Here is a 22,105-nt window from a genome sequence, read left to right on the forward strand (position 1 = left end):
TTTAGTATTAGAGTAGAGTACATTGATCGGTTGACAGTTTCACAATCATTTTCAAAGGCTGCGAATTGTGGCAATAGCAAATGGCTGAAGAAATGGAATGCATTAATTTTCATGACTCATAAGGGAATAAAATGGAAAGGCTTTCTATTTCAAAAATAACCCTTGCTACTAAGATTTCATTGTTCCGAAAGTACAGAAGCCATACACTTCTACTTCATTAATCTGAAGACCATCTAGTCAGACTACAGTTGGAGCAAAGCTAAATGTGATTTAACGGAATAAAGTCTGAAGTATGATACATTGTTAACTTTTTTAATGGAAACAGAATAGTTGGTAGTTACTTATTCTTGAAATGTATTTTCAGAGATATCTGAATCACACACAAAGCAGAAACTAACCATTAGGGTATTGGGACAATTAGAGAAAGATAATAGGATGATTTGATGGAGTGATAAATATTACTAATGAACATAATATACCAAACTTGTTCTATAACTATGTAAACTATTACTAATCTAGAGCAGGGCTGAACAGACTTTATCACAACAAATGCCTTTCTAAAAATCACTAATGTAATCTTAAATCATTTTGAAGGGGGAAATAAAAACTGAAAGATACATCCTAAAATCAGATTAATAAAGTTAAGTAACAAAGAAAATATCCAAAGCTTCGGCTCCAAAAATATAATTTCAGGAAAAGTTTCAAAGATGATGGCACAATTTGGGATCTACAAATAATTATTTATCAAAATTGTCACATGGACTCTATGGATTGATATTCTTAGCAATCTCTCTTACTTTTAATTTCATATTTTATTGCCATCAGTATTTAGCTCTAGTTATAATTGAAAATTGTTTCAAGAATTAAAAAAGTCTACAGTCTTTTAGCCATATAGAATATATAACACTATCTTGAATTTATTATATTTCAAATTAATATCCTACAAGTAACACATTTGTAGAAACAATGTGTATCTGATACAAATATCTGTTGTGGAATTGGGGTGCTGTTTAAAGACAAAATATTCTTTTTTTCCAAGAAAAGAAATCAATTTTCAAAGGCAGACATTGATCATTAACAGTGACCATAAAACTTCAATTTAGGGTGTAAATTCCTTAAATCTGTAGGACATACTTTCCTAAACCTGCTGATCACATAACTTAATTACAATAAAAAATAAACAGGGAAAGGTTAGAGTTAACATCAATCAAATTTAAGTTGCTTGCTGCTTGAAAAACGTCAAAATGTTTTCATCATCATATTGTTGCTGCTGCTGTACAGTACATCAAAAACGATGCCATCATTAAATTCAGGGCTTAACATTTGCAGCCGATTCCAGCTAAAAGTATAGCTTTTGGGATAGAAGCGGGGGGGGGTGGGGGGAGAGAGACTGGGTTGAAAATATTTATTCAAACAATTAGGCCACAATTAATCTATACAAAAATTCAACTGTCACATTTCAAAAGAATGAACTAGCTTACAGGAATATTTCAAAGTCAGATGAACAAAAAGAACAATTCTTGGCTATGGGTTTTTTTTTTTTTAAAAAAAATTACAATATACCCAATGAAAACATTATGCCAACATTGAAACATCTTCATTTAATCCAAGGATTAATTTGTTTTGCTAGTAGTAGGTTTTTGATCAAGATTAAGTTGACCTGCAACAAAGAGAGAGATTTTAGACATGTATTTGCATTTCTGTAATATTCAAAATGAATTTTTAACTTTCTAAATAAAGCAGCAGATTTTATAAAATCTCAAAACGATTTAGCATTTCCTTGCATTTTAAAATATGTCAAAACAGAATGATTATAAGAATTTTAGAAACGGTAATAGAAAAAGTAAGCCAGGAGCTATTATCATTTGTATTATTGAATGTGTTTATTGTACTGGATCACTATAAAATTTCTATCACATCGGGCTGAAGAAAGGAATAAACATGTAGAAAAATAAATTAAACTTTCAGAAATTCATTTATAGAGAGAAATAAGTCCAAATAGATGCCTGTCTAAATGCATTGCAATTATGTTACAATTATTTTGCAAATAAACAGATGCAGAATGCTCTGCCTTGTCTCAGCTCATTACCGATTCAAACAATTTGCCCTTCTGGGATCAATTGTTTACTAATAAATAATTGTTTGCAGTCACAAAATGATATTAAATGCTATTCTTATTAGTTTTGCTTCTACATCCTGTAATAAGATTCAAAACTAACCAACTCCCAAGAGTCCAACCTTAACCTTGCTGTTTTTAACAGCCCAGGAAATGATGAACCATCTGTTTCAGAAAATAATGGACAGCTAAGAGGAAATATTGTTTAATTGCAGATTAACCTCCTCGAAAAGCAGAATGAAGCATCCCTATAATTAGCAAGCACACGCCAAGTATCGAAACAGCTGAATGTAAAGTCATATGGTTGTCTTTACTCCACTAAGAGAGTTTCCCATGTTAAATTCTCGCAATGCAAATAATTTACAGGAAGACAGCCATTAGAAAAGGGATAATATGATAAGTGAAAACAATTGCACTAAGCTGATTTGCACTTTATGCCAAGCGTAACAGATCGTACACAAAAATAAACTTAAAAAATAAAATATAAAATGTAGAATTGTTATGATTGACATATAAAATACAGTTAAGTCTAAATCCTATTGCTACAGTGCTGTTTTGGAATGCTGTAGCTGTCTCTATCGTTTCTGACAGTATTTTTAAAGAAATACATTCAAGCACAGCAATAAATTTTCATACAAAAAAAATCTCATTTTATTATTCAATGTTACCTTTAACTAAAATATCAAAACTTTCTATTGGGGTTTCTCTCTACACAAATTGAATACTGAATATGTTAACTAAGAATGTAATGAACATTTGCTGGCACTGCGGGCTATCTTCAACTGGCTCCATTGAATGTGGCTTGAAATGTAATGCTACTTATATACATACTTGAAGCAGATCATACAGCTCAGTGGAAAAAATGTACATAGTACTGAATTCCAGCATGCAGTTTTATATTAATCCAAGGAAATGCCATCACTTTAATCATTTATTGTAAACTGCATTCAGAAATGGGGTTTGCGATTATTTTTATTGTAGGGGAAGGCAAACATATTGCATTTTATAAGTCAAATAAATAAATAATCTTTGAAACCTTAACATTCTTCATAATTCTAGTTCTTTTGCTTGAATGAATTTGGGCTGTCAAATTCATGGCCCGCGGGCCAAGTGTGTCACCTACTGGCCACGCCCAGTTTAGCAAAGGGGGGTAAATTCCCGCTACGTCACGTGACGATGCCGTAACCATGTGAATTGGATACCCCTGCTCTAACTGGACTGATTTTGGAAAAAAGCATTTCGTGAATTCTGTCTCAAAATGCAGTAATCAGGTTAAATTTCATATTGTGAGATACTTTTAATCCAATTACAAGTTTCAATGATACAAAGATACAATGTGATTCACAAAGTAGACAAAATTTAGGAAGATGGCTCAAAGCTTTCCCAATCACAAGAGCTCAAAATACAGTCTAACTTTAAATTGAGAAATGTACATATCTATCTCTTTTTTCTAATATAATATGTGACTATTCAGGTTTTATATGAACAGATTTATCTTTCCTATAGACATTTAGACAATTGTTGTACATCTGCACTTTCATTACCTTTCCTTTCAAAAGACTCATATGCCAATGGCAGTCAGATACTTGTGAGCTAATGACAGCAATCAATATCCTATTTTCAAACCTTACAAACATGCAATGCATTTTCTTATTTTAATATACACTAGAAACAATATAACTGAACAGCACTAATGACGAAAAAAGTCACAATATATTTAGTTTGAGAGTACATATATGAAATCTGTGCACCTTCCCATTTTGTCTGGGTTACCAATGGTGGCATAATTTTGGCTATCAAAGGATTTAAATATGTGTGTGTAATTTACACAACTGCTATTATCTAATTCAGGCCCAACGTATTAAAGTTGAGAGCTGATACACATGCAAAAATGACAGTCAATTGTTTGACAGCTTGAAAATCCTACGTAATAATTTTGCTCACGGTAGTGATCTTTATTTATTCAGCTTTATTTGAAAGCATTATGCCAGAAATAGCATGACTTTGTACAATAGTTCATTCAGAAAGAATGAAATTTTGACCTCCTTCTCTAAAACAAACAGACAATTTTATCCCTCAGTCATCTAATCGCCTACAGATATTTAGTGTTTGGAGAGAAGAGAAAATTAATTCCAGTTTTCCAATGAAGATGCATTTTCCACAGTAGTCAATGCTGTTCATGAATTAAGGAAAATTAATCAACCCTGGAATAACCACCAAGAACATTTCAAGTATCGGTGGAACGTTCTTACTTGGGTTTTGTCTCTGCATCAGTCACTTGGCGAATATAGATACCATCTTCAGGATGTTCAATGTCATCCATTTCATACATATATGAGGATGCTATTGCAAGAGTAGTCCCATCAATACTGAAAGCTAGTGAAGCTATACTGGTAGGGTACCGGTGAAATTGGCAGAGTCTTTTTTTGTTGAACGGATCCCAAATATTGACAAAGCCATCAGAGCCACCTACAAACGGGTGTGTAAGAAGGGAGCCATTAGGAATTAATTATACATTCTTTTGTAACCCTATTAAAAATTTGTAGGGTTAGTACAAAAAGTTTTATTATTATTATTATTATTTTTATAAGAAGAGAACAAAAATCCAGAAAAGAAACAAGCCCTATAATCTGAAATCAGTGCAAACCAATCATAAATTTCAAATGGCATTACATTCTGCACATTTCTCCCCTCAATTTAATATGCTGCAAATGTTCAGGAACTGCAGTTATGGCCAATTAAAACAAGTTCGGGGGCTAAATACCGGTCCAAGACTTCACAATATCCCATTTTCAATTTTAAAAAAAGATCATAAAATGGTTCAGGGCTTGTTGGAGAAATCCAAGTTCCAAGCTACCCCTCAGACATAGAAACTCGTCACATAACTCTGGACAAGTCAAGTTGCTGAACAGAGCAGTTGTTGTGGAAGAAAAATAAGTAGAAACCCGTGTATGCTGCTTAGCTACCAAATAAATAATAAAATGAATGAAGTATTGCATATGAAACCAGGATCACTACCCATACAAATTAGTTCTGAATATCTACTACAAATCATACAGTAAGAAAACAATTACCTGTAGCAAATGTGTTATGGACATTATGAAAAGAGATGGCATTGACAGGGTAAATCTGCTCGATGTTATTCTCCTTCAATCTGTGGCATTTGAAAGCATATTTTTTCTTCTGCACCTCCAAACTTGGGTCCAAATATTCAACTGCAACCCGACCTTCTATGGAGCTCAACACATAACCCTATCAAATGCACAAAGGTCCTTTAGTTATTACAAACAGTTGTGTAAGGTTTTCTTTTGTGTAAATACTTCTATCGCATTCTACATTTGTGCCCTTCAAAATGAATCCTGTACTGTGGAATAAAAGATTCCAAAGATAATTGGAAATAATTTCCTACTTCATGTCTACTGAGACAAATTAATTCAGAAATCTTGGAAACAGAAATACATCCAACACCTTTTCAGAAATGAATTGCCATCAAAAATACTTCATTGGGAACATATTTGCCCACAAGTAATACATGAAATTAATTCCTTCACTGCATTAAAAAAGAAATCTACTTCTAGGACTCCTTACTATTTTTTAATCAAGAGCACAATTTGTTTCCTTTTTTCTTCTACCACAAGAATAGAAAATAATTCTTGCACTGAATCCCATAAAAAAGTAATAGTACAGTAACTGAAATAAAGACTCTCGTTTCAAAATTAATTTTCTTCAGTGTTGACAGGTCCAGGAAAAAAACCAATCTAGAAAGGGCTCCTAAGCAAATATATTTTCTGAAAGCCTAACTTTTAGAAAAATAAAACCATATTAAGCATGGTACTGTTGTAATATTTCCTGTACATTAATTGAACTGAATTTCCATACACTGGAATTGATTCATCAAATTTGATTGACTAGCTTTAAAAATGACATCCCTAGACACAAACAAAAATAGCAAAATTCCAAAGTTTTAATAAGCCAGGAGACAGCTAAAGTAACAACGGCATGTTTCATTCCACCAACTTAAATCTCCTATACAAGTTAAATACCTGTTTGTTGGGAAATGCCCTGATGCAACGGGTCTGATATTTAAGACTTGATTCTCTTCTCTGCTGAACATAGCCCATGTTCCGTAAGTCCCACACCAGAACTCTTCGACCAGCTGTTCCCACTATCAATCTGTCACCAGATACAGACAATGTATATACCTTGAAAAAAGATGTAGAATATTGCATTAGTATATGGGCTGCTAAAGTTTGGTAGACCAAGAATCGAGACCTTGTATTTCAAAGATATTACATATCTGCTTTCCAAATAGCCCAAAGAGGAAAATACCAGTCCTCTATTTACAACCACAATGGAGCCCAAATTTATGTTGCTAAGTGAGACATTTGTTAAGTGAGCATTGCCCCACTTTATGACCTTTCTTGTCACAGTTGTTAAGTGAATCATTGCATGTGTTAGGTTAATAATATGGTTGTCAAGGGAATCTGGCTTCCCCATTGACTTTGCTGATCAGAAAGTCACAAAAGATGCTTACATGACCCCAGGGCACTGCAACCCTCATAAAGATGAACTAGGCCAAATTTTTATCACACAACCATGGGGATGCTGCAACAGTCATGTGAAAAATGGTTTTAAGACAGTTTTTTCAGTGCCGTTGTAACTTTGAATGGTCACTAAACTGTTGTACAGAACTGTTGTAAATCAAGGACAACCTGTAATCATAAATCTCATTCTAGAAAAAATATAAATGTTAAGATAAAAGATAAATTTTGGCCAAGGATATTCTAAGGAATTTAAATTTATCCTACCACAGAAGGTCAAGTTAATTTTATCTATTTAAATGAAATATCTAATCCTAATCTCATACAATAACATACATATAGTAGTTCCCAAAGGCAACAATTAAGACTTGTTCCAATTAATAGTAGAGCCAAAAAATAAACTCTATTGCTAAACAAGCTTTGGTAATGATATTTCATTACTATAGCCACATATAAAAACTTTCATACAATCTCAAATTCCTCCACACCTTTAATATCTTGATATTCATGACAGGATACCCAAAAGTGAAAGTTGATCTTTCTCAGTGGTTCATGTGGAAGTGAAACAAGAGTGAGAGAACCAACCAAAGAATCCTAGATGGCCCCAAAATAGGCAAAGGTCTCATAAGGACTTAACTAAGGGGTTGAGGGAAAATGTTACAGTTCGTACTGTATCTAAAGAATACTTTTATGCTATTATACCTTGGCTAACTAATTACCGTATATTACTGGTTTATAGAAACTAATTTCTTTAAGAATAGAAAAAAGAAAATTTAGAACTCAGGAATGGAAATTTAATGTGCAAATCCAGTAGCTTAAACGACGGTTTTCTTTTATATCTGGAATTTTAGAGTTAATCAATGCACCTTAAGATGGAATTAGAGCAGCAGGGCAGGAATCTGGAATGGTGGGAATATTTACAGGTTAGAAACAGGTTTAAAAGCGATAAGGTACGGTTTGGGATCTACCCAAACTAGATAAAACTAGGGCTAGATAAGATTTTGTTTGGCGGAGACAAGAAAATGTTATCGAAGATTTATCAATTTTTGACCTGCCAAGATGCTAAAGAAGAGATGGATAAAAGCCTTCTAATAGCATGGGAGAGAAACTTTGGCTATGAGATTGAAATGGGCAAATGGTGGGATCTATGGAGTAAGACTATTAAACTTACAATATCTACAGCATTCAAAGAAAACATATACAAGATGGTTTATAGATGGCACTTCCCCCCAACGAGGTTAGCCAAAATGTTTCCTGGGTTATCTCCACTGTGTTGGAAATGTGGAAGAAAGGATGGCACATTCTACCATATTTGGTGGTCCTGTACTGAGGCCACGAAATACTGGAGAAGGATTCAAAAATGGCTAAAAGAGGTTACCGGGGCAAGCATGGAATGGAAACCCGAGAATCTTCTACTAAGCATTAAACCAGAAAACATGAGCAATTCAATATGGCATTTGAGCCTACATATAATTGTGGCCGCAAGAATAACTTATGCACAATTTTGGAAATCCACTACCATACCGTCGGAAGATGCTATAATTAAAAAATCTATGAATGTGCAGAAATGGACAGAATGACGGGTTGGCTGAGGGACAAAGGAGAAACGGAACATTATCTTAGCTGGAACCTATGGTATATGTGGGCGACAAGGAGAACAGCAGGGACTTAAAACGGGGAAAGTTAAATAGCAGTTGTTAACAATGGGAACTAAAAATGAACATGGGTATTGTAATAGATCCCTGAATTTTGTAATGAGAAGATGTGGCTTAGAGACCTAACAATGTGGAAAGAAAAAAAAGTTGGGCTGTGAATGACTGTCACCGCGGGGGGGTGGGGGGGTTGTATGTTTAAAATTGTATTTGTATTTGTATGTTTTACTCTTAAAAAAATGTATAACTAATAAAGATTACTTTTAAAAAAAATCAATGCACCCTAAGAGATCCAATTTGGTCTACTTATTAAAGATGTTGGACTAGAAGCAAGGAAATTGTGAAAGCCAGTGTGTCTGTCTGTCTCTCCCTCCATCCGACCGTTGTTTACTTTTATTATTTGTATTTTGTCTTTTTATGTTCCCCTTTTTCCCCCTTGAATTGTTCGCCGCCCTGAGTCCTCCCGGAGAAGGGCGGCATACAAATAATAAAATTCTATTCTATTCTATTTTATTCCTCTCTTTCTCGGACTTAGGAAGAAGACAATGGCAAGCAACTTCTCAAAGTGCTTTGATTTTTTCCCCCATTTACCAGGGATCAACTCTGACTTGCAAGACAAAACAAGCACACACAGAAATAAGCACTCTAGCCAAGGGTAAATCTCCAGTTTTCTCCCATCATTTTCTCCTGAATAAGAAAAGGAAATTTCAATATATAATCTCAAAGCAATGACCTAATCTGGGAGGTATTCGATTTGCTCAAAAACATTTTAGTTGCATGCAAACTTAACTGTTCCAAGTGAACATTCTTGAGAATATTGAACATTCTATTTTTCCTCCTGATGATACTTGTTTGGAACATCCAGATATTTTGTTCTACAAATGTTTTATTCACAGAAAAGCAGGTTTTGCACATCTCTATTACACTCATTTTTTTAAAGTCACTATGCAATTATGTTTATTGATATGTATGGTAATCAGTAGAATTAATCCATGTTGAAATGATGTACAGTACTCTAAATAATTTAAGAACAAACCTTTTCAGGCTGAGAAAATGTTCCTGCATTGCAAGGTGTTCTTGGATCCCATAACTTGACTGTTTGATCCCAACTTCCTGTTACCATTACATTCACTTCTGGACAATATTCAACACATCTTATAGGAGCATCGTGACTGCCAACAAGATTTTCTGTTTGGGAAAAAAAAATAATGTATTTAGCTTTACTAGATTCAGGGATAGTGAAATGTAATAAAAGGATTAAGGCAATATTCACACACAAGTATCAAGGTTTGACAGGCCATTCATTAATCTATGTAGATGCTGGGACATCCTTTAAAGAATGCTTGATCCTCTAATCTTTGTAACAGATATACGCTCCTGAAGTGTTAAATGTAGACTAATAGGTATCAACTCACTATTTCAAAGGAGCTTAGCAGGGAAGTTGGTGCCCATGCAGAGACTTTCAAATGAATAAGAGAGATTTATGCACCTAACTGCTGGACACAACTGAAAATTCTAGTCATGAACGGCTTATCAGGAAGATTTAATAATTGGTGAATATAACATGACAGCATTAGTGCATGCCTTTAGCGCTATTTAAGATACAAAACAATTTCAACAAACTATTGTCAATAAGTTCTTCTTCCTACATTACTATTCATTTTATCAACACAGTAGTATTAAACTGTTTAGAAGCTTTTCCAGTGATGTTTAATACAATTTTTAGTTTAAAATCTTTTATTGCTTTAAATAGCTTTTTCCTTCAAAGTTGCGGCTGAGCTTTCCAACATCTTCAATTTCTACAAACATCCTATGGAAAGTTTTTATTAATTTATGTCGCAGCATCTCATTTCATTCAGCTAGTCTACTTCCAAATATCTAAGTGCCTGATCATAGATCTCAATAACACAGGTAAAAACAAATTTAAATAAATAAAGTTTTTAAAATAATGATGGCCATTGGAAGATACTCTTAACAAGCTACATATTTTGCAATTATACACTATACTCATGTATCAGAAACTTAGTAAACTGCTTTCTTCAGATTACACCATTAGCCTCCATTTTTTTTAAAAAATGAGAAAATCTCTCATGAAATTTTTTCACAGAAAAAGTCAACCAAATATAAAGTTCACTTTAAAAAAAATATTTGAAAGTTTCTCTTTGTTTTAACTGAAAGAAGTTTCAGGAACAATTTAGCATAATTTGGAATAAGAAACTGTCAAATACTGGGGTACAGATGGACATGCTATTTCAGTAATTTATAGATGAATGAATGTCTTTTTTCCACAATCTCAGCAAATAGAATATTGCAAGAAGGAAGCCTATGACATTAAATTGCCATGAATACAATAGTAAGTGAAACAATCACTGTCTACAGTATGAGAGATAATATTGGTTGTCACCTCCCCGTGTTTTGTTAGACAAATTAATAAGATAGTGTTTAAATTAAAAAAGATTACATTGCAGCTGATTTTAAAAAGAAAAAATAAAACATTTTCTATCAGAAACATCTATAGCAATAATGTACAAAATTTGATCAGAATTTTATATTTTGTTGAATTATATTGAAGTCCCATATGTTGACTCAGAAATAAGTTCCAAGGAATGTATGAAAGTTTATTCTCAGATAATAAGTAATGGCTTGGTGCCCACATGGTTCAGCTATTCAAGCATATTCTGTTTTCTGACTGCAGGCTTTATACACTATCAGGTGAGTTTACCTTGATCAGTGTTCAAGTCATGCATTTTCAGCTGCCGATCTAATCCTCCACTCCAGGCATGTGTTGGGTCCTTCAAAACAAACAAAAGTGTTCACATGTTGTATAATTGAAGAATAAACACGGTAAAAGCCACTTTTTCCTCCAATGATATATATAAATCTGTAAAGCATATAAATGTTGCATACATGTGAAATTAGCAGGTTGCTGTCTTATTATTGTAATTGGGTTCCTGTGTTATTTTATGGTAATGCCATCAGGACACATAAGCAGAAAACATCAGGAAATTTATGTGGGGCCCTCACAGTATATGAGGAAGGAATAGTAGCTCAACTTACTAGAGATGAGTTTATTTTTAATCAGCGGCCCAAGCACATAGAAAAATAAAGATTAAAATGTAAGCTCTCATTCAACACTTTATCAACAATATTAATTGTATTAAAGCTATCCATCTTTGTGTCAAGAGTCATCATTTCAGGATAAAGTGCTCTACAGATCTCATGGCTTTGATTCTGTTGAAATTTTGAACTGTTTTGCCTTTTTCTTCCACTTACTGATAAAGCATGTTGCCCGATTAAAGGTTCTGGAAAACTTAAAAGAATTATCCACTATTTATGTAATTTGGGCTACTTCTACTAAGTATCATCAGTAAACTACATTTCAGAGGTTTTCCTCCCATGGCTAACTTTGCTTTGTATATATCAAGATTATCATATTCTAAAAATAATTTAACTTAACCAAAGATGCAACAATTATATGAGAAAGAACAAATTATTAGTTATGAAAAGTAACATGAAAGATGATTTCTGACTTAGATGTCCATTCAAAATTTGGCCAGGCCAATTTTGACTAGTTACCTGTCATTAATTCAATTTTATTTTGATTTATTGTATTGTATCTTGACTTATTTCAAAATCTTCAATTCAACAAGCCAATTATCTGGGAGTCACTTCAAGATGCAAAGTAAAAGAGAAGATTAGAAATAAGGCTATTCCATCACCCCTATTAAAATGAGCTCTCTTAATCATCCTTCAACAGTCACCTAGCAACAACCATTCCAACATGCAACACAATTAAAGAACAAGGGGGAAAATATTCCAGCACCTCTGAAAAACAATCTGCATTGTGTTCTTGCTCAACTATCAATTAGCTAACAGTAATGTTACCAGGCTGAAAAACCAAAGGTCAGGAACAGATCTAGAATTCAGTTTTTAGCCCTTTTAAATTGTGGCACTCACTCTTCCTGCGGTACTTGAGACCACCTACTGCCAATTACCTCCACTCGACCAATTAGATCCCACAGATTAGGCCTCCTCCGAGTTCCATCAGCCAGTCAATGTCGACTGGCAACCACGCGGAGGAGAGCCTTCTCTGTGGCAGCTCCGACCCTATGGAACGAACTCCCCGTGGAGATTCGTACCCTCACCACCCTCCAGACCTTCCGCATAGCCCTTAAATCCTGGCTGTCCCGACAGGCCTGGGGCTAAAGACCTCACCGTACCCGAATAGTATGAATGTTGTGTTTTTTAATGAAGTACTGTCCTATATGTAACTTGGTTTGTCCCCCCATCCTTCTGAATCGTGAGCCACCCTGAGTCCTCCCAGGGAAAAGGGCGGCATACAAATATTAATAAATACCAAATACCTGCTGCCTAGACTTTTAAGAATGAAACAAGAAAAAAATTACAGCTGAACATTGTGGCAACTAATATGAAGAACTTTGTTTTTCTCCTCCAGCTTTTCATCCTTGTTCTTCATGTCTTTTAGACAGTTGCCATCTTCGAGTTTACAAGATCACTTTTGTTATTTATAATCAGCCTGAAACTTGTCTTTTTTCAAGTCCCCAAATTACAAAAAAAAAGTTTGCTTCTATTATTGTAAAATATCTAAACTCATTTGAATATGGCACTATACATATATAAAAACATCATAACTATACCAATACATAACAAACTTGGTTCATATTTTCACCAATTAATTGAAGGTCTGGATAAAGAGTAGCTCATGTAGAAATACAAAGATTTTTGACAATAATATAGACTATTTCCAGAAAGGAAGAGCTAACAAGTCCACATATGTGCAAAACACTAACATGTTTCAGAATTCTGTCCAGCACAAAGTTCTGGTCACATATTAGATTAACTAAGTATTTCCTTCGTATTTTCTTGGAATTTTCAAATTTCAAAACATGAAAAAACTTACATAAAAAGCACAGTCAAGAACTGCTCCAGTGTGTTGATACTTGAGTCTCATTGTATTAGCAGGAACATCATACAATCGAACAGTTGTATCCCAAGAAGAAACTAGCAGAAACTGAGAGGTGTTTGGGTTGAATTTCACTGATGAGATTCCATCTTCTGGAGGTTGGTTCAGCTTAAATTCATTTGATCCAGTCATCTGATAAGATTGTGCAAAATTAGATGCGCACTTTTAAATTATTGCTTAAACTTTCTAGATAAACATGTTTGGAAGTTCAATTACTATTGATTTAGTCGTTTCATTATAAAATTCTTAACTGTATAATTCTGCAACATGCGCCTGCACAGTATGAATTTAATTGAAGAACTTTGCAGTATTACCATTATATTTCTTGTTCATTTTTATGAGTGTAATTTCACATTACGCATATTTGTGGCAGTGGAGTCATTGGTGTTCCAGGAGGTGGGTTGTTTGCTTGCACATGATTCACCATACAACTAAGTAACACTAATATGGATGCCAGTGGCACTGATGATGCTATCTAATTGAATAATGAAATATCTGCAAGAAAGCATCAAGGACTCCATACAGTTCGACGCTGAGCTACATATATTATCTTTTATTGGTATATGTGTGGCATTTATATGTTGTAAAACCATGTTGTGATTTAAACTAAAAAAAGAAAAAGTATTCTAGCCATAAAGAAGTTTCATTGCTTTTTTTAATCTTATATTACTCAAAACTATATCAATTTTTAAAAAGATAAATATGTTATCATTGAAATTACATTTACCTAAAAATATTATATAAAAATAGTCCAGTATTATCCTACACTAGGGGTCTCAAACCCAATTGCATTGCATTGAGTTGCTGACTCAGTTTGCTAAAAAAATTTGTAAACCGCTTAGAGAGGGCTGAAAGCCCTATGAAGCGGTATATAAGTCTAATTAATGAATAAATAAATAATAAATAAAGTCATATTGTGATGTGTCAGGATGTGTTTTGCCTTTGCGGAGCTCAGATGGACATAGCCTGCGCGGGCCATATTTGGCTTGCGGGCTGCCATTTTGATTGGTCTGTCCTACTCATAAAATCTTTTTATGAGGCATCCTCTCTTGTAATAACAGTATCTGAAAAGTAATTTTGCATCTTATAGCAAACCTGTAAAACAGTCTTTAATGCTGCCAGAGAAGGAAATACAGTTGACCTGGATTACTGTTCAAACCACCACTTTTCTGATCAAACTCAACACTCAAATTACTTTAGAAATCTTGTCCAACTTTCTCTTTAAGTGGGCAATATTGTACACGGTTACCTGACATCAGCACAAATGAATTCACTGCAATCTTTTTGTATCACGCTTTATTTTTAAAAAAATAACTCAAGGCTGCAAACATAGCCAACACACCTTTTGCCTTCTTTTGTCCCCAAAACAACCCTGTGAGTTGTGCTGTGTGTGTGTGTGTGTGTGTGTGTGTGTGTGAGAGAGACTGGCCCAAGGTCACCCAGCTGACTTTCAATAACTAAGGCTGAACTAGAACTCACAGTCTCCCACTTTCTAATCTAGTCAACCACTAGGCCGAAGTGATTCCACTAGTCATACCACCAATTATCTTAAAATAAAAAGAATTAAAGGGAGGGGGGGCAGAAAACCACAGTAACAAAGTACAAATAAACAGAATTGGGCTTTATTTAAAAACAAAAAATGCACATGCACAGCAAGAAGTCTTCTGTTTGACACTTTCAGTAGTGGGATTACTACTACTAAATCTGGCCTATAAAAGATGATCCTACTAAATGACAGCAAAGTCTTAACGCCTGGCTGTCATCTGCTAATTGTCCAGATGTTTACAACCAGCTCTTCACAACCCTTCACATCTTCGACTTTGAATTCAGAGCCTTTTCTCCTAAAACTCATTCTGGATCAACTTTTTCCTAATATGAAGATTCTGGAAGTGGTGGCCCTAAAATTTCTAAAGGGATTTTATATGACAAAAATCTGACATAGCTTGAACACTTTTATTACAGTGACCTCAATTTACAATTGATAGTCCTTGACTTACAATTGAGCCCAAAATTTATGAGACATTTGTTAAGTAAGTTAAGTGAGTGCCCCATTTTATGACTTTTATTGCCACAGATGTTAAGTGAATCATTGCAGTTCTTAAGTTAGTAACATGGTTGTTGAAACTGGCTTGAAACTGAAACTGGCTTTCCCCATTGACTTTGCTTGTCAGAAAGTTGCAAAAGCTGATGTCATGACTCCAAGGCACTGCAACCGTCATTAACATGAATCAGTTGCCAAATATCTGAATGTAAATCGCATAGCCAGGGGAATGCTGCAACATTTGTTAAGTGTGAAAAATGGTCATATGTCACTTTTTTCAGTGCCACTGTAACTTTGAATGGTCACTAAATGGATTGTTGGAAGTTGAGGACTACCTGTATAGCTTTCTCGTTTAGTGCCCGTGATCCACTGTAGGATGCTGATGATCTCCTGGGTGGCCTTCCTACCTACCCAGTTTGGCCCGGCAGGAGCCGTTGGGAGCTGCCACCAGACTCCGACAGCAAGGGGCCCTATGAGTTGGCCCTGGAGGATGTGGAGGACCCTGGACAGGATTCCGACTCCGAGCAGGGCGCAGAGAGACTGGTTGGCTACCAGGTGGCGCCTGAGCCTTGGATCAGTGGGGAGGAGATAAGAGAGAGCGATCCAGAAACCAAGTGTGAGTTGTTCCGGGATGCACGCAGTCGAAGGGCTACAAGAACTACTACGTAATTATAGGAGGTAATTACGCTCAGCTGATGGTCATTAGGCTCCTCTCCCAGACTATAAAAGAGACTGCTTGTGCCACGCCCTTCTTGCAGAAGTCAACGTTTGGGACTAAAGAGAAACGAACTTGGCAGGCTGGATTGCTGGCAGAGTTTGTTTGCATTGCTGCCACAGTTTGTCGGACTTGCTGCCAAAGTCCTTATCTGTTTGTTTATTTGGCTTTCAGCCCCCGAGAATCTGGACTTGTTATTAAAAGACATTCTCATTTAAGCGTGTCTCGGCTTTCGTTACGGGACGGAGGAGGGGGTCAGAACACTACCCCATAGGAGAAATTCAGCCAGTTGGATACTATCCATGCTTACTTAAGAGGCCAAAGACTGCCCCCCCCCGACTTAGGCAGCCTTGAATGCAGGAAAAGACAAGAGAGGGAGGGAGGGAGAGGGAGAGCGAGAGAGAGAGAGCAAGAGAGAGAGAAAGAGAGAGAGAGAAATAAATAAATAAATAAATCATAAGGAAGGAAGGAAGGAAGGAAGGAAGGAAGGAAGGAAATCATGATGAAGGAAGGAAATCATGATGAAGGAAGGAAAGAAGGAAGGAAGGAAGGAAATCATGATGAAGGAAGGAAGGAAATCATGATGAAGGAAGGAAGGAAGGAAGGAAGGAAGGAAGGAAGGAAATCATGATGAAGGAAGGAAGGAAGGATGGAAGGAAGGAGGAAGGAAATCAGAAGGAAGGAAGGAAGGAAATCATGATGAAGGAAGGAAGGAAGGAAGGAAGGAAGGAAATCATGATGAAGGAAGGAAATCATGATGAAGGAAGGAAAGAAGGAAGGAAGGAAGGAAATCATGATGAAGGAAGGAAATCATGATGAAGGAAGGAAGGAAATCATGATGAAGGAAGGAAGGAAGGAAGGAAGGAAGGAAGGAAGGAAGGAAGGAAGGAAGGAAGGAAGGAAATCATGATGAAGGAAGGAAGGAAGGATGGAAGGAAGGAGGGAAGGAAATCAGAAGGAAGGAAGGAAGGAAATCATGATGAAGGAAGGAAGGAAGGAAGGAAGGAAATCATGATGAAGGAAGGAAATCATGATGAAGGAAGGAAAGAAGGAAGGAAGGAAGGAAATCATGATGAAGGAAGGAAATCATGATGAAGGAAGGAAGGAAATCATGATGAAGGAAGGAAGGAAGGAAGGAAGGAAGGAAGGAAGGAAATCATGATGAAGGAAGGAAGGAAGGAAGGAAGGAAGGAAGGAAATCATGATGAAGGAAGGAAATCATGATGAAGGAAGGAAGGAAGGATGGAAGGAAGGAGGGAAGGAAATCAGAAGGAAGGAAGGAAGGAAATCATGATGAAGGAAGGAAGGAAGGAAGGAAGGAAATCATGATGAAGGAAGGAAATCATGATGAAGGAAGGAAAGAAGGACGGAAGGATGGAAGGAAATCAGAAGGAAGGAAGGAAGGAAGGAAGGAAGGAAGGAAGGAAGGAAGGAAGGAAATCATGATGAAGGAAGGAAATCATGATGAAGGAAGGAAAGAAGGACGGAAGGATGGAAGGAAATCAGAAGGAAGGAAGGAAGGAAGGAAGGAAGGAAGGAAGGAAGGAAGGAAGGAAGGAAGGAAGGAAGGAAGGAAGGAAGGAAATCATGATGAAGGAAGGAAAGAAGGACGGAAGGATGGAAGGAAATCAGAAGGAAGGAAGGAAGGAAGGAAGGAAGGAAGGAAGGAAGGAAGGAAATCAGAAGGAAGGAAGGAAGGAAGGAAGGAAGGAAGGAAGGAAGGAAGGAAATCATGATGAAGGAAGGAAATCATGATGAAGGAAGGAAGGAAGGATGGAAGGAAGGAGGGAAGGAAATCAGAAGGAAGGAAGGAAGGAAATCATGATGAAGGAAGGAAGGAAGGAAGGAAGGAAATCATGATGAAGGAAGGAAATCATGATGAAGGAAGGAAAGAAGGACGGAAGGATGGAAGGAAATCAGAAGGAAGGAAGGAAGGAAGGAAGGAAGGAAGGAAGGAAGGAAGGAAGGAAGGAAGGAAATCATGATGAAGGAAGGAAATCATGATGAAGGAAGGAAAGAAGGACGGAAGGATGGAAGGAAATCAGAAGGAAGGAAGGAAGGAAGGAAGGAAGGAAGGAAGGAAGGAAGGAAGGAAGGAAGGAATCATGATGAAGGAAGGAAATCATGATGAAGGAAGGAAAGAAGGACGGAAGGATGGAAGGAAATCAGAAGGAAGGAAGGAAGGAAGGAAGGAAGGAAGGAAGGAAGGAAGGAAGGAAGGAAGGAAGGAAGGAAGGAAGGAAGGAAGGAAGGAAGGAAGGAAGGAAGGAAGGAAATCATGATGAAGGAAGGAAATCATGATGAAGGAAGGAAAGAAGGACGGAAGGATGGAAGGAAATCAGAAGGAAGGAAGGAAGGAAGGAAGGAAGGAAATCAGAAGGAAGGAAGGAAGGAAGGAAGGAAGGAAGGAAAGAAGGAAGGACGGAAGGAAGGAAGGAAATCAGAAGGAAGGAAGGAAAGAAGGAAGGAAGGAAGGAAGGAAAGAAGGAAGGAAGGACGGAAGGAAGGAAGGAAATCAGAAGGAAGGAAGGAAGGAAAGGAAGGGGAAGGGAAGGAAGGAAGGAAAGAAGGAAGGAAGGAAGGAAGGAAGGAAAGAAGGAAGGAAGGAAGGAAAGAAGGAAGGAAGGAAGGAAGGAAGGAAATCAGAAGGAAGGAAGGAAAGAAGGAAGGAAGGAAGGAAGGAAAGAAGGAAGGACGGAAGGAAGGAAGGAAATCAGAAGGAAGGAAGGAAGGAAGGAAGGAAGGAAAGAAGGAAGGAAGGAAGGAAGGAAGGAAGGAAAGAAGGAAGGAAGGAAGGAAGGAAGGAAGGAAGGAAGGAAGGAAGGAAATCAGAAGGAAGGAAGGAAGGAAGGAAGGAAGGAAGGAAGGAAAGAAGGAAGGACGGAAGGAAGGAAGGAAATCAGAAGGAAGGAAGGAAAGAAGGAAGGAAGGAAGGAAGGAAAGAAGGAAGGACGGAAGGAAGGAAGGAAATCAGAAGGAAGGAAGGAAGGAAGGAAGGAAAGAAGGAAGGAAGGAAGGAAGGAAGGAAAGAAGGAAGGAAGGAAGGAAGGAAGGAAGGAAGGAAAGAAGGAAGGAAGGAAGGAAGAAAGGAAATCATGATGAAGGAAGGAAGGAAATCATGAGGGAAGTAAAGGGAAAAGGAAAGGAAACGGGGACCCTCCAGTAACGTGGGGGTGGATTAAAAGGCCTACTTCTTTTTTCACGGAGCGCTCTCTCGATTTGAAGGCGCCAATAGGGAGCTCTGCCCCCTCGCCCGTTCCCCACCACGAGGCCCACCCCCATCCCCGCTCACCTTGTCCTCCAGCGTTAATCCGAGCGACGCCTCCCGCGCCAACCGCTCTTCCGCTCCGCACCAGACGTAGAGTAACGCACGCGCGCGCGCAAATTTTTCCTTTCCCAGCGGCCTCAGCGCCCTCAAACCGGGATTGGCTGGTTTGAATTACTCAGCGGCACGCACGGGCAGACCAGCACGCTCCGTGAAGCTAAGACTACAACGACCGGCATGCAGCGCGCTCAAAGCTTAGTCGCTGGCCGCCTTTTGCTTCGAGCCGGGGAAATGGGCATTCCGTATCAGTTGCCTCCTTTCTAAGAAACTGGGTTTCAACCGGCGCCGTCAGCATCGGGACGAAAGCCACGGAGGGAGAACTTTTAAGAAACCACTGGTTTAAATTTGTGGGTGTTTCCCGCCTTGGACTTAAATTTTAGAACGGCGTTCAAGCCTAAAGTTGTTGGCTAACGCAGTGTTTCTCAACCTTGGCAACTTGAAGATGTCCGGACTTCAACTCCCAGAATTCCCCAGCCAGCATTCGCTGGCTGGGGAATTCTGGGAGTTGAAGTCCGGACATCTTCAAATTGCCAAGGTTGAGAAACACTGCGCTAGCGCCTCTTGAGTGCAAACATCCGAAGGCTCGCTAGGCGGCAATAAAGAGCGGGTTTGTCCCTCTGTTGGCTGCGATTTTTTTTTTCCCAATCCGAAATCCATGTCAAACCAATGTGCACTCATCGACCTACCGAATTGGCAGGCTCATAGAAGGGGAGCATGATTGCAAACCTCCCTCGTTTGGAGAAACAGATTTCCTGGGAAACGGAAGGGAAGCACCCCTACAAAACGTATTCTTCTTTAACCGAGATAAAAAGGCACGTTTTTCAGGAAGCTCCCATTGGGAAGCGAAGATTTCATATAAAGCCGTATGTTTGACCTAACCATCACACGCCCTCCAACTTGTGATCAGAGGTTCTCTTGATTTTAGTTAGAATTTGGTTCCAAAGAACGGGTAGATGGCCTTTACCATCCGGTCGTTTAAAATTTCATGGGCAAATAGAACCAATACTATTCTTCGATTGTCTTCCTGCAAAACATACATTCAAGCCACCGTTCGCATTGAGAACCCCAGCATTTCTAGCAAAGCCTACAGTATATCCCTTCCAGCGCAGAAGAAAAATAACAAAAATGACACAGACTTTTCCGGGAAGAATTCATGTTTCCTATGACATCTTGTCAAAGCAAATCCCACTCTTTTTTTTTTTATTGGGTTCAGGATATAAAATAAACATCTCATTGGCCCTTAATACACTTGTCAATTATCCTTGTCAATTTGCCTTCCGAGGAAGACAATTTTTAATCCCTCTTTTCTGCTGTTCAATGTATAGATTCTCAATAAATCATACCGATATATATATATATATATATATATATATATATATATATATATATATATATATATATATATATATATATATATATATATTCTCCGAATTTTCACATTTTTTCTTCACGTGAAACAACTATTAACAAAAATAATTTTATTATCTTTGATCATAAAAATGTAGTGTTTGAAAACTTCTCTCGTGTTTTGAGGCTTTTGCGTAAACCTGTGGTTCCCTAATTAAAGAGAATTAACGCTACCGATTAAAAGAAGTTTCATATCCTATGTCGGGAAAGGCGCTTCTTCAAATTGTTTTTCCCGTCCTAATTGGTTTAATTTTTAAAAACTTGGAAAAAGTTTTCCACGTGGAAAGAAGGCAGCTCAGTGAGCCTTAATGATTGTGGACAAATTAGGAGACCACATATTTACAGATAGATTCATTATAAAGGTGCTTTAATGAGGAAAAAAATCCACCATTTAAAAAAAAAAGTTATATTGTCCTTCCTCCCCAAAGTCTGGCTTTGTCGCTGATTCAAAGCCAGCCACCATGTCTTTTCCTCCTTCCTTTAGCTTTTGGTCATTTCCGTAAAAGCTTTAGGTCCAAAGTATTTCTTAATTCTTTATCACTGCCATCTACCCAGCACAATCAGCTCCCAGGTTTTTAAAGTGCGAGGGATTAATCCGCGATGTGATGTTGCAACAAGAGATGAGCATCTTGCCTTAGCTGAAACAATATTTGTTTTAATTTAGACGGGTTCGGTCCTGAAGATTGTGGATATAGCCGTGTGTGTGTGTGTGTGTGTGTGTGTGTGTGTACACACAGAGATATTCTGCTTCTATTCAATAATTAGTGGCGATTCATGGGATAAAAGGAATATGTGTACTGTGAGTAATGGGGAGTGGCAATTTAAAATGTGACAAAAATGCAGTCAATTTATATAAAAACTACAGTGTGGCTTCTGTTTAGATTATGATAAGGGAGGGACATAAGGGAGTAAACACACAAACTATTCCTTTATTCAAAAGACGGAAATGAAAGCAGAGGAGGGTCTACGTTAAGACCCCAGAACTAACCACACATATTGGAAGCACGTTATATTCACAAGATCAATAGGACATCCTTTTTCTGGAGTTGTGGGATCCTAAACGAATTAATTCCGAAGCATTAGGCTTTTATATATCTAATTATTGTCAAAGCAAACTTTTTAGCAATGTTTCACGTATATCTATTGAAGATAGTCTGAAGCTGAAAAATACCTTTCCCCGGGCTCTAAATGAATATGTTTTTTGCTTTTGTTTTGCTGCTACTACTGGAAAACCTGAAAATTAATCTACTATCTAGTATTTACCAGTTGTTGGAGGGGGGGGGATACGTGGATTTAATATGAAGCATCTCGCTAGCATGTTTCA

The 22,105-nt window shown here is 37.2% G+C and overlaps 1 protein-coding gene across 2 annotated transcripts; it reads right to left on the reverse strand.

The window, feature by feature from the left end:
* Positions 1-1,191: 1,191 nt before the first annotated feature.
* BUB3 (BUB3 mitotic checkpoint protein) lies at positions 1,192-19,440 on the reverse strand. Of its 2 annotated transcripts, XM_032225832.1 has the most exons (8): positions 19,342-19,440; positions 13,231-13,425; positions 11,032-11,101; positions 9,346-9,497; positions 6,160-6,318; positions 5,191-5,368; positions 4,369-4,585; positions 1,192-1,660 (listed from the first exon to the last, which is right to left on the reverse strand). In XM_032225832.1, exons 2-8 carry the CDS (start codon positions 13,423-13,425, stop codon positions 1,651-1,653), a joined length of 981 nt encoding a protein of 326 aa, XP_032081723.1. In that variant the 5' UTR covers positions 19,342-19,440; the 3' UTR covers positions 1,192-1,650. The 2 variants fall into 2 exon arrangements, with proteins under 2 accessions (XP_032081723.1, XP_032081724.1); XM_032225833.1 differs by lacking the exon at positions 1,192-1,660 and having other exon boundaries at positions 4,365-4,585.
* Positions 19,441-22,105: the final 2,665 nt, after the last annotated feature.

The sequence above is a fragment of the Thamnophis elegans genome, chromosome 10 (genome assembly GCF_009769535.1).
Source record: "Thamnophis elegans isolate rThaEle1 chromosome 10, rThaEle1.pri, whole genome shotgun sequence".
Lineage (NCBI taxonomy): Eukaryota > Metazoa > Chordata > Lepidosauria > Squamata > Colubridae > Thamnophis > Thamnophis elegans.